The sequence below is a fragment of the Bacillus rossius genome, chromosome 1, assembly GCF_032445375.1.
Source record: "Bacillus rossius redtenbacheri isolate Brsri chromosome 1, Brsri_v3, whole genome shotgun sequence".
Classification (NCBI taxonomy): Eukaryota; Metazoa; Arthropoda; class Insecta; order Phasmatodea; family Bacillidae; genus Bacillus; species Bacillus rossius.
This window is the reverse complement of record NC_086330.1, coordinates 264,391,315-264,405,525: the sequence shown is the minus strand read 5'-3', so window position 1 is coordinate 264,405,525 and position 14,211 is coordinate 264,391,315. Positions and strand designations below refer to the sequence as shown.

The 14,211-nt window shown below is 36.4% G+C and overlaps 1 protein-coding gene across 12 annotated transcripts in view; it reads right to left on the bottom strand.

Annotated features, from left to right (window-relative positions):
- LOC134527552 (neuropathy target esterase sws) overlaps window positions 1-14,211 on the bottom strand; it is a 231,478-nt gene that overhangs the window by 202,547 nt on the left and 14,720 nt on the right. For all 12 annotated transcript variants that reach the window (XM_063360331.1, XM_063360340.1, XM_063360330.1 and 9 more), the window contains exons 2-3: window positions 4,737-4,821; window positions 94-197 (exon numbers count right to left, since the gene is read on the bottom strand). In XM_063360331.1, coding sequence (XP_063216401.1) covers window positions 94-197; window positions 4,737-4,821 — 189 coding nt within the window. The remainder of the gene's footprint in view (window positions 1-93; window positions 198-4,736; window positions 4,822-14,211) is intronic.

Genomic DNA, 14,211 nt, shown 5'->3' with positions numbered 1-14,211 from the left:
TATTCAATAAAAAAAGATTTATGAAGGCAACGTAAAAAAAATAATTGAAAACACGTCAAATTCCCAGATTGGTAATGAAAACAGTGATCTAACCTTGCGCAGCATTTTGCGGCCATAGAACAGCACTTTGTCGCGTTTCCTGAAGCGCGGACGAGTGGACCCCACGCCGACGAACTCCTTCACTTCCGGCAGGAACTCTGGAAACAAAGCAACCATCGCACTTCGAGACAGGCTGCCTGAGGAATAGTCTCACACAGAGTCCAGGCAAGGTTTAGTGTGATCGAGCCAATGGGCATTGCCAGAGACAAGCATGTGTTTCCAAGCATGGAACAGAGGGAAGGGGGAAGGGGTACCGGGTAGCACACACCCCACCCCAATAACTCATCACATCTATTAGTCATACAGAAGTAGAGATTTAGGGTCATGGCTGCGTCCAAAGAGAAGGCATTCATTGATTGTTATATGCTGTAACTCAACAGCAATACAGCATGCAGTGGATATAAAAAAAAATACTCCATGCAATAAAATCATGTCTACCTGCATAAGTACTTCTCTCCAGGGTCCAGGGTCATTCCATGCCAAGATACATATTATCCACTCCACCATCTCAGATTTGGATGAAATTTAGTACATGTAATTTCAGAACAATATAAGAACCAGTATTTTATATTTTTGGAATATTGGCTCTAGTTTGGAATTTAAAACCCTTCAAATTTCCCTCTGTATGGTGGAATTTTTTTAATCTGTAACCAAAGTCAAGTGACACATTTTGCTTCAACTTACATTTGTAATAACAGTTATTAATGTATAAACGTAAAATTCTCCATACTTATTCCGATTTTTACCTAGATTTCAAATATCACTCGTGAAATGTAACTTAATGCCCAGAAGTACGTGCAGTTTATTTTATAAGTGGAACAAATGAATTACCAAAATTTGTAAACATCATTTCAGTAATCCTATAACTTTTTTTATATTAATCTCTATAATCTAAGGTTTAGTACCATTAGAAAGAACACAAAAATTTGTTACAAAATGGTGAAATAAAATTTGTGGATATTTACCTTCTCACCCCACCTAAAGAAATGTTTTGGTAGACAGAATTTTTGTTAACTGTATATACATACAGTATATACGTTTATATAAATAAAATAAAATTACAGAATTACAGTAGTTAAAGTTAGACCTGCAAGCTGTGCTCATGAAAATTACATTTTTTTACAATACCGGTGTAACTTGATGTTGTACATACATCAAGTAGGCCTAGTTTAAGTTCTTTATCAATGTAATCTATGAAGAAGCTGATTACATTTTGACCATTTTGATGTCATTTTTCTCTCACTCATGGATGTCAGTTTATAATGCACCCTTCCATTCTGAGTCTCAAGTTCCAGAACATCAACAGTGCAAAGAACGTTGACTAATTGCACCCAGCATGAATCTTCCTGGCCATAATTACATTGTTCTGGCCAGTAAAATAATTTAGCTGACCAGTGAGGTTGCATAAACTTAATCATTGCATCTTCATATGTGATAAACTCCACTTGATTAATGTTAAGGAATTCTTCATGAATTAGTAGGCTCAATCTTCTTTGAACCTCATACAAAAAGATAATCATTGTTTAGGTATTCTGAGATTTAGCACAAAGACATATTACATGTTTCTCCATCCTTTCTGAAGTGCACAATTACTGGATGTAATGTGCAAGCAGAACACACCTAATGATATGACTGAATATCGTCTTGGATAACAAAAGAATAGTTTTCTGCAAATTTCATGAAAAATAGTATTTCATTTGGCTGAATGTTTTCTTTCCTCTGTTTCAGAAAGTTTGACTGCTGTTTAGAGACAAATGAGTGTGGTATTTAATTCCTTCAAACTGCAATTCATCTTCTGGTAGCTTCAAAACTGCTACTACTTTTGATTTCACTTTACTTATGACTTCAGCTATCTTTCTTTTAACATACACTAATTTTGAACACTTTGAAAGTCCTTTTAGTTTTAACGGTAATACATCAAGAGTACTCATGCTTGAATTCAAATCTTCCTTTACAAATGGTGTAATGTCAGTAAGTGTTCCTTCGTAAGTGTATGCCTGTGAGGGTCTGGGCCTTTCTCTTGATTAGAATTACTCTGTAAATTTTAGGACTCTAGTTCTTGAAATAATTCGTTCTATAGTTAGAACACTGCTTTTGTCCAGGAACCAACAAAACACCAGCTTTCCTTTTCACATCTTTGACCATTTGAAGAGATAAGTCTTATGACACTTTTTATAGACCTTTTATGTTTCTTTGCTAGGTCACGACATTTTTTAAAAGCTTCCCTGTAATATTTAATGAGTGATGCATAGTGGTGTGAACATATACTTGAATTTAAATGCAATGTGAATCCATCTATCCTTGAAAGCAGAATTTCTTTTTCTTCATCAGGAAGTTCAGCAATATTAAGAATTATCTTCTTGTCTGTGTATGTATTTACATGACACCCATAATAATTAATAAAAAGACTGGTAGCCATTGTAGATTGTGAAAAATTGACTGTTTTACCCACTTCAGTCAAAAAATATGAAGCAAATAACTTATTAAAAATAAATAAATAAAACCAGCTAAAACTCAACACTCAACTTTAACAGTCATAGATTAAATAATTCCAGACAACTTGTTGAAGTGCACAGAAAAATAACAGCTCCTAAGACTCCCACACATTGGACAACCTGTGAGATCACCCTACAGTAAACATTTAGATGATGCAATATATTACATCAACTACATTTAAGAAAGATGATGCAATATTATGCAAACTGATTGAGTAACCAATCATCAATTGAACAACAACTTTTCTTCAAACATTTTCTTCGTTTCATTTGAATTTTTCATATATAGGCCTACAGTATATAAAATGTGCATTTCCAACAAGGCTAAATCATTATTTCAAAAATTTTTGCAATAACTATTTTACTACATATTTGCTTTTATATGTAGGTACTAATTATTTTGTACACTTCAAACTGATTTATAATCATTTTAACCACTTTTTCACAAAGAATTTTCTTTTATAAAGAACAAAGATAAATATCCACAAAATTTTATTTCACCGTTTCGTAGCAAATTTTGTTCTCTTTCTAATGGTACCAAGCCCGAGATTGTAAAGATTAATATAAAACAGTTATAATAGGATTACTGAACTGATGTTTACAATTTTTGGTAATTCATTTTTTCCACTTATAACAAACTGCACATACTTCTGGACATTTAATTATATTTTACGAGTGATATTTGAAATCTACGTAAAATTCTGAATAAGTATGGAGAATTTTTACAATTCTATATTAATAACTGTTGTTACAAATGTAAGTTGAAGCAAAATGTGTCACTCGTCTTTGGTTGCGGATTAAAAAAATTCCACTAACAGAGGGAAACTTTGAAGGGTTTTAAATTCCAAACTAGAGCCAATATTCCAAAAATGAAAAATACAAGTTTATATATTTGTCTGAAGATGCCATGTACCAAATTTCATCCAAATCTGAGATGGTGGGGTGGACACCCCTGGATGATCTGGCATGGAATGTCCTTATTCAAAATGTCTGTGCCTCTCTTTCAGAATATTAATGAATTCATGTTTGTGTGATTCTGCGTGTTTTGAGCACACCACAACCTATTGTCTCAAAATGGTTTTTATAGTATTTGTACAGACCTTGTGAATGGAAGCGCCTGCATGCTGCTAAATGTTCCATAGACTAGTGACAAGACAAACTGTATTTTCTAAGGTAACTATAAAATTTAGTTTGGGTCTATAATACTTTGTCTCTATATATCTATATCTCCCTCTATATCTCTCTATCTCAGCTCTATATAACTATATCTATACATCATCTACGTATAGGGCACTCAATCACAATGAAAATATTAAAAATCTATGTTTTACCTATCTATATTTTTCTCTATCTTTTTACCTGTCAAAGGTGTGACAGGGTATATAAAAACATGTGCCTTTTTGAATGCAACGTTGTATCAAAATTTCAGAGCAATTGGTAAAGAAATTTATGAGATTTAAGATTTTGAATGAATAAGCATTTACATTTTAAAATGCTGAATGTTTGATTTTCAATACGATTGCTAGTTTTATGTATCGTGAATAGATCATTAAAATAATTAATGAATCACAACACAGTTGGAATACCATTTGTAAAGAAATTCACTTATCATTTACAACAGTAAGTTCTATTGGCAAATTATAAATCAATGTAATGTGCAAAAGACAGATCTGGTCTAAATGAACATAAGTCAAAAAGTGTTATCATTCACTAGCTTTATAACTCAACATGTACTTGCTACAATATTCAAATCAATGTCCTGCTCATAGCCTGAAACTTTGCAATGCAGTGGCTATGGTAAAATATTACTTAATTATAGTTCTACATAATACTGGTTTAGAAATCATTAAACTTAACTTATCAAATCAAACTTCCTTGACAGATAACATAATTATTTCACTTTTTGAGGTTTTCAGGTTTCCAGCCACCTTGATTAACTTAATTATAATCAAAACAGAACAACAGAATAAAACTGAACCACAAATATTCTGAAACACTCTTCTCAAAAATTTTGTCTTCCTAATATTTGTCTTGAATACGAAAATGTCTAAAATAAAGTATAAAATTACATACGTTATAGCTAGGTCATGGCACAAGCACGCTGTACACACAGAGCAGATATGCACAATTCAATGCACTCACCCTTGTTCTTCCATTTCCGAACCAGCAGCAGAATGAACGCGATCCCAAGAGAAAAGATGGAAGAGACTACGACTATGTAGGCAGTCTGCAACAGAGAAGTGGGAGCACACAGTGGATACACAATAAAACAGAGAGGAAAGACAGTGTTATCAGATTCAACCTCACTCAGAATCACAGTACAAGCTTGTAAAAAAAAACTGCAAGATTCAATGATGCCCATGCTTTACATATACTATAGTGCCCTCACTCTAGGACTGCAGTGAAGGGTACATGGAGTGCAGTGATGGATCAGATGCTTGGCACATCCCTACTAATATCATAAATGCAAAAGTGTGTTCCTATAAAAAAGTTTTTATAATTTATTTGTGTGTTTCTATTTATGAATAACTCTGAAAAATTTCTGATAAAATACCAGAAAAATTTCACAAGAACACTTTTCTAGCAATCTAACATAACTAATTATAAACATAGTTATAAGCAACTCTAGCTCAAATTATACATGAGCATTATTTTCAAAAAAGTCTCTGATATCAAATTGCATCAACCATCGCTCCAATCCTCCAGAAATAATCCAAAATAGGCCCGTTCAATGGGTGCTCAACTACAGAAGAAGCTAAACAGGTAAATGCTGTATTAAATTATTTCTTAATAGTTTCTCAATAATGATGACATCAAATACATTGTTTTTAAAATAAATAAACTGTGGCTAAAATAGTTAAACTGCAATCGACGAAAAAAGTGACACAGTCCCGTAATAAGATCAAATCTGGCAGTAATTAATCTCTCATAATTTGAACGTTGAACCACAAAACAGGTTGCCCATAAAAATATATCCAGTTTCAATGGTATATAACAGTTTAATTTAGACTATTTAAAACAAATCATACATCAAAGTGAAGGTAAACTAACCTAGCATTTCTTACAAATGTTCAATATGCAGTATGCACACTAGTTATATGGCACACATTCTTCCCACATTTTGACTAACAAGCCCGGAGTAATGAAAGTGATAGCCTCAAATTCTGTCTCTCACTCTGGCAAACATTAAGTAGCGGCGGAACGTAGACACAATCTTTTATAAAGCCCCAAAAGGAAAAAATTTCATGGTGTTATGCCAGGTGAACATGGAAGCCAGCAAAAAAGAACTCTTGTTGTCTCAACCACTACGACCAATCCAAAGGTCAGGGACTTCGACGTTCAATCACTCTCAAACAAAGAGATTGCAATAAGGAATCATAATTAAACTTTAAACTAAATGCACGTTGAGCTGAAATTACAGATTCACTTCTGGCAAATTGCAGAACACAAAACACTATGCTCAGGAGAAGCCATTTTGTGCTGGTGGCACTCCAAGCAAGAAAATAAAAAAAACATTACTCACGCATGTGCATCCAGTTACTATTTCATTGTGACCTTGAACCAAAATACTTAAGAGACAATATTATTAAAATTTATAACTGGGACATTCTTTTATGGACATACTGTATTATTACGTATTTACAAAGAAAAGGGTGTCTGTAATGCAATACGATACCTATAAAATTTTAAGTACAGGAATATTTTGCTTCAGTCTAACTTTTGATAACATACTTTAAGTACTCTACCACCATTTAGGAACTCTACTACTATCAAAAGCATGATTATCAAAGTAAAACCAACCATAAATAAGTTTCAATGTCAGAACTGTGTGTATCAGATCCCCTGTGAATGTGGTTGTATGTACATAGAAGAAACTAGCAGGGCCCTTTCAACATGCATTAAGGAGCACAAAAATAACATAAAGAAGGGTGAAACTCAAAAATCTAGACTTGCCGAACATGCCTCAGACAATAGTCATAGAATACTCTGGGATAATGCTGCACCACTCGTACAGAAAGAATACCCAACTAAAAGGAAACTTAAGGAATCAGCATTTATTGTCAGCAATAGAAATATTATCAGTCAACAAAGCATTGAATTAAAAAATATATATGGATACCTTTTATTAAAAAAGACACCTATTTACTACACAACTCAGTTGCAAACCAACAACCCTCACAGCAATACATCAGCCAATAATATCACCCCTTTCGTACGTGACCAATCAGGATAGCCCTCACCTGCCATTGGCTGTGTAAGGAGAGGAGCTCTAACATATATAAACCCATAGTTTTCCAGTGTCCAATATCAGTCTGTTTGTGCCTGATGACTGGAACAGATAAGTTCCCGAAACGTCACAACTGTTCTAATTGGAATACTTCTGTGTTCGTCAGTACTATGGATGTTGTGTTGTCCATAGTACTTGTTTATCTTCATCGCTGTGTTTATATTATTGCTGTGTTGTCCATGTTTGTTGTCTGCCTGCATTTAATCTGTCTCGTCGTTAGCCCACTGTGTTCTGTGTTGTTATATTATTTTTTCCATGACTAAGTTCCTTCAACGGAATTCTTTTGCTGTATGATATTTATATGTTGAACATTTTTTGTCCGTGCTGTTGTATTTGTGTTGTCCATAATACTTGTTTAGTTTCATTGTTGGTTACGTTGGTCCGACATCAGCTGATTCAGTCTTGTCTTCTGTGAATTTTTTATCTTCATATTTTTTTTTATTATTGTTTTGGAACCCATGAACTAAACATGTCTCAAGTTAAAGTAACCAAACTATGAACCAAATACAACTCTTATGCATCCTTTCATGTCTCTGTTCCTGAAGCTGTCTTCAAATGATTTAACAATATTGTTATCTGGCCTCATAAGTCCTTTTTATGGGAAACTCACTCTCCCCCCCCCCCCTCCCCCCGAGCAAATTGCCAGCAACGCAGCTGCCTCAGCGGAGCCTGTTATCACTAACAGGCCTATACCTACTCTTCCTCCAGCCAGTCCCACTGCATTTTCTTCAAACCTGGTGCCTGGAGGAGCATCTTAACACAAAAGAGTGGAATATCGCCTGTCAAAATGTTACAGGCCTACAAACGAAATCTAATGAATTTTACGAAAATCTATTAATTTCATCATATTGATATGATTTTATGTCTCACTGAAACCTGGCTTAATGAACATAGTATAAATTCTCATTATTTTACTTACCAATATTCAATTTTCAGAAATAATAATAATCCCAAACTCACAAAGAAAATAAGAGGTGGAAGTGTTTTAATCGCTATTAATAAATTTAAACTCCCTTTTGTTCACCCCATTATAAAAAAATTTTCCTGTAATTATAGCTATTTAGCTAAAAATTAAAATTTCTGCCTCTAAATCACTAATACTTGGTAATATTTATTTGCCTCCTGATTTAACATCAAAGATTTATTCTGATTACTTTCCATCACAGAAAAGGAGTAAGTATAAGGAAACGAAGATGGAAGCAAAGAAAGTGGTAGAAGAAGAGAGAAATAAATGTATGCAAAAATGGAAAGAGATGTTAGAAAATTAGGTAGAAGGAAGTAAGAAACTATTATACATCAGAGTACAAAGTAGGAGGGAAAAAAATGGTCAGTCAGACAGTTAAAATGATACTTGAAGATGGAAGAATGGTGGAGACAGAAAAAAAGAAAAAGGTACTGTGGGGTAATTATTTTGAAAAGCTGCTGAACCCAGGCGGAAATGAGAAGGAAGAAGAAACAGGAGTAGGAAGTATTATCAGAGTTGGATGATGAGGATATCACATGGAATCATGTAGAGAAAGCAATGAAAAGGAGAAGAATGGCAAAGCTCCAGGGATGGATGAGCTGACTGTAGAAATGATGAGAGCAGCAGGCGAAGTAGGAATTAATTGACTGTTTAGTGTGATGAGGTGTATTTGAAAATAAAAATGCATACCAGAAGACTGGAGTAAAGGGGTAATAGTGCCAAAGTTTAAGAAAGGGCGTCAGAAAAAGATGCGTGAATTATTGAGAGATCACTCTGATTAGCCACTGTGCAAAGGTTGTAATACCCCAAGTGTTTTTAAGAATAATTAAATAAGTAGTTAAAAATATTTGGAAACTCTGAATACTGGGGCCCTCAATTAATTACTATAAAAAGTCAACAACAGAGGCGACACTAGGAGTAAACAGAGCAAATTAAGACTCCCTACGAACACAAGGGAGAAAAAGGGATCGTTATTATAGATTAATTAAATAAAAACAACCGTTACGTCTATAGACTGCCTTATTTTATTAATCATTGTTCTTTCTTTTTTTATAGATTAAATTTTCCTTAGTAACATCTGTTTTTCATTGATAAGTGATCTTACTTAAATTCCTCACAATTACACTTATTATATTATATTCTTTGAACTTTTTGACTATAGGGCCAGCCCTGAATGTTTAACAAAAATAACAATACTTAAAAACATGAATGAAATCAACATTGGTAACTTTAAAGGTTGTACATATAGTCCTTGCAAAACATAATATAAATTTCTTCTCCTCGAACTGCTTTTACTGTTTGCTGTCTTAACTGGGTTACACTATTTTTTTTTGAGTTTGTGAATAAAATTATAGAATTATGCGGGTATCACCCGGGGCTGTAGGTAGACGGTGATCGAGGTAGTAGGCCTAAAGATGGTGGATTCTGCTCAGGAACCGACTCCAGAGGTTCTCGCAGAGGATTTTGGTTGCCCCAAACTTGGAACCCTGTCTGAAACAGAAGTCCAAATTCCAAAGAATTAGACCTGTTTCCAGACAGTATACTTAAATGGTGCAAAAGGCCAATGGAGGGAAATTAAAGGGGGGGATGACGTCAAGACTTACCAAAACAGGGTGTTGGTCCTGGCGCTCAGGAGAGGGCGTCTCGTCTCCGAAAACTCGAACCACGATTCGCGGTAGACACAGAAGTCATCATGATTAATTAAAAAATATATATATAAAAAATACTAACTTTCTCTACTTTTAACTAAACTACTGACTGGTTACTCTTAATTATAGATAGGGACTTCATCCGTCTAGTCTGAGAAGACTACATAATATACGATGCGATGTCGATGATTCACCGAAGATCGCAGATACAAACGGTACCAGTCAAACAGGAGGCGCGCACCGAAGTAACTTCAGAGCAGGATATCACCAGAATATCATAAGCGCGGGGTCTCTAGAGAATGGGAGGGGGGTAGGCTCTGAGCCAAAAATTACCGAGCCCACCCGAAGGTGTCCGGCATAAAAAAATTAGATCTTACTGGAGTGACTGCGCGACTGAGGCGCTATCTTTTGGTGGCGAGAAGAAGTACTAATAAATCGACTAGTGACCGACGAGAGTGTCAAGCTAAGGGGTAATGGAGTAACCAGAGGTGCCACCTAGCGGCCCGAGACATAAGGGGGAGAAAGGTTGTCGTTACCTCCGCGCGAGCGCGGTAGTGTCGGCGCTGCCGACGCCCACAAGTGGCGTTAGTGACCACAGCCATCGCTAGATGTCGTTAAAGTCCAGAATCGTAACTGCGGCTGTCAAGCCTGAGATGGCCTTGACTTCGGTTAACGTCCCCGTGCGGTCGTCGCTCCTAGCTTCACTTCTGAGAAGAAAGGGTGGGGGAGCAGGGGGAGATGGCTTCAAAAAACGCATGGTCTGTGGGACGCAAGGCCCACGGGATCCTCCTGTCGTGTCCTGCTGCTAGTGAACCTTATACCGATTCGTGACAGAGTTAACAGGGCTCAGCACTGCTTCACAAGCTGCTCTAGGCAAAAGTAGTCACGTGAAAAAATAAAGTTACCGGCCCCCGACGTGCCTGAAGGCGGGAGAAATATTAGCCAGAATGCTAGCCTAGCATGAGGCTGGGAAAGAAAATCTGCTCGCCTCTGAGAACAGAGGCTGAGGGCCTGGCCGTAAAGAAAATAAGATGAGAAAAAAATAAATTTCCAAAAATATTTAAGATTACAAAATTTTAAATAAAACGTGCCTAAAACCCTAATTTACGGCACATACTCTCCCGCGTTAAAGCGGAGATTAGGGAAAAGCAAAAAAAAAAAAACTTCAGTAGGACGAGTTACCAGGTTCGCCTGTATCCTACTACTTACATGCTAACACACAAAAAAAAAGATTAAACACTCTTATGAACTAATGTGTACATTCTTAATGACTAACATTAACTTAAATAAAATTATTAACTTAAGTGGCCACTTAAACTAACACCTTATATTAGGTTTTCTTACAAACTAGTACCATGGATTTTTATTGTTACTTAATGTTACTACCTAGGTTTTGTATTCTTCAGTTAAACTCCTTATTGAGTCTTGAATATATATATATATATATATATATATATATATATATATATATATATATATATATATATATATATATATATATATATGGCATGCCAAGGCTTAGAGAAAGTAATCGCTCCTATTTTAAAATCGGATGCGCTTTCTTAAGGTGGGAGATGTGCGCTCGTGTCACATACTCTCCGGAACTGGGGTCGGCTAGACTCACAGTCACTGGGGTTAGAAATCGTTGGATCTGTAATGGTCCAGTCCAGCAATACGATAACTTGGCTGATCGCTTATCGATGGCCTTACTCTGCGGGTGTGCTTTGCACATTACCGTGTCACCTACCCTATAGGGGTTTAGGGGAGCGGTAATTATTGTACCTTCTCTGACTTGTTTGGTGAGCCAAATTTAAATTCCTACGCGCCTTTCTCCAAATCTCCGTGATGTCCTTGGGATCATCCGGCAGTAGGTCTTCGAGAGACCAAAGATTGGAAAGGGGTGTGTTGGGCTTATAAGTAAACATAATCTCAAATGGGGTGGATTTGTGTCCTTCATGTCGGGCATAATTAAATGCCATCTGTAACCACACCAAATAACTGTCCCATTTTTCCTGCGCATTCGCGTGGAACGCTATGAGCGCCGAACGAAGATTTCTATTAAATCTCTCCGCGTGCGAGGGTTTAGGGTAGTATGGCGATGTTGTCGCATGCTGTATACCATGCGAGAAACACATGTTCTTGAAAGTTCTGGATGTAAACTGTGTTCCGTTGTCGGATACAATTATGTTCTGTAATCCTGAAGTTTTAAAAATGTGATTTTGTAATGCACGCACAGTGGTGTCAGCTGTAGCCTTACGGAGTGGGATAAGCTAAACAAACTTCGAAAAAGCATCTGTGCCCACAAGAAGCATAGAGTGTCCGGATTTGGATTGAGGAAATGGCCCTACAAAATCAATAAAAAGTTTTTGCATAGGTATTTCGGCTACTTCTGAGGCAAGAAAACCGTACTGTGTATTTTATGCAGGTTTACTTAGTGCACATAGCTTACATAACTTAACTCGCTGTGTAATGTCCCGGTGCATTCCTTCCCAAATAAAATGGCGTCGGATACCTTGAATGGTTTTATAAATACCTAAATGGGCACCGAGAGGTGAACTATGGTAATATGTGAAAATCATATCACGCAGAGTTTGTGGAAGAACAATTTTAAGGTGCCTTGACTGTTGTGTACGTTTTTGTAGAAGACCTTTAGCTAACTTATAAAATTTCGGAGCTGTACCAGATTTAACTTGTTCAATTATTTTTTCCAAATATGGGTCGGCTTGTTGATGTGTTTGTATGTCCTGAAAAGCTAAGGGGAAATCGGTTAGGAGTGCCTGACACGAAATCTGAGGTTCCTCCTGAGAGATTGTTTCGGAGGGGTTCTCGAACATTCGAGAAAGTGTGTCAGCCACAATGTTTTGAGTACCGCGAATATGTTGAATATTAAATTTGAGAGAATAAATTTTGGTGATCCACCTTCCAAGTTTTCCTAATTGTTTAGGGTGAGCTAACAGCCAGGCGAGTGTCTGATTATCAGTTTCCAATAGAAATTCCCTATGTTCCAGAAACTGTCGGAATTTATCATTACCAAAAACTACTGCTAAACATTCCAATTCATACACTGAAGATGCTTTCCTTTCTTGAAAAGTTAATGTACGTGAGGCAAAGGCAAAGGGTTGCCTGGCACCGTCTATTTCCTGAGACAATACCGCCCCTATAGCAACACTTGAGGCGTCTGTTTGTAAAATAAAGGGTTTACTAAAATCTGCCATGCGCAGAACAGGTGGATTCGCTATGGCTTCTTTCAAGAAATTAAATGCTTTGTCTTGTTCAGGACCCCAAATATATTAAGTGTATTTTTCTTACGTAATGCATTCAAAGGTGCCGCATGCTCGGCGAAATTTGGTATGTATTTGGCATAAAAATTAGCCATGCCAATAAAAAGAGCTATTCCCTTTGCGTCTTTAGGTGGTTTGAATTCCCTGATCGCCTGTGTTCGTTCTGGATCAATTGTAACACCCTTGTGTGATACCAAATGTCCAAGAAAAGATATTTCGGAAGCAGCAAATTTTACCTTTTTTGTATTTACAGTGAGGCCTGCCTTGCGCAGTCTTTCAAGGACAAGAGTCAGATGCTGGATGTGTTCCTCAAAACTTTCTGAATAAATTACAAGATCATCTAAATAATTGTAAACAAATTTAAATTTAAAATCTCCTACTACTTGTTCAAGAAGTCGTGTGAGTACTTGAGCACCTGTGGCCAAGCCGAAAGGTACCACATTATACTGGTAAAGATTCCAAGGTACGCAAAATGCGGTAATAGATTTTGAGTCTTGCATGAGTGGGATCGGATGGTACGCCGAATTGAGATCGAACACACTGAAATACCTGGCCTTACTAAACCAATGAAAGGCCGAGTTCAAGTCTGGGAGGGGTGTTTGCGGTATTTTAATCTGTTTGTTCAGTTTCCGATAATCAGTGACGAAACGTTGTTCCGTGCCCTTGGGCACTAGAAATGCAGGTGAACTGAAAGGAGAATTAGAAGGTTCTATTACCTTATTATCTAACATTTTCTGTACGTGTTTTCTCATAATTTCCATTTTAGGACCTAAAAGTTGATAAGGGTGACATTTGACTGGCGTGGTATCAGTCAATTCAATTTGATATTCAATTAGGTTAGTTCGACCTAATTTCTTAGTTAGCACATCTGAAAATTCATTACACAAATCTTGAATAGCAACTTGTTTACTGGGCTCGAGATGATCCAGGGACAAAGAATTTCTCTCGTCAGTGTTGGTAGAAACATTAGTAACTTGTCCTGACCTTTTATTTTCAGGTTCCACGAATGATATGACAAGATTTTTATTCAATTTAAATACAAAACTTCCTGCTTGTAGATCAATCAAAATACCTGTTTTGCGATGAAGTCGGAGCCTAGAATAAGCTGCGTGACTAAGTTTTCTGCCACAAGAAAAGGGAAATTCCAAGTGAATAATTCTATCCTGATTTTCACTATAGCCACTTTGGATATACTAATTGGTTCGTCCGCTGCAGTAAAACAGCGCACATCCGTGACTTCTGTTTTCAGAACCTGCTTGTTCTTCTGTAATTCCCTAAACAAATCACCTGAAATAAAACTTCGAGTAGCTCCTGTATCTATCAGACCAATAATTTGATTTTTGCCAAACATTGCTTTAGTGTATGGAAATACAGTTCGGACGTGACCGAAAATGTTGTGACACTTACGTTTTCCTTTGTTAGTCAGGCTAACACA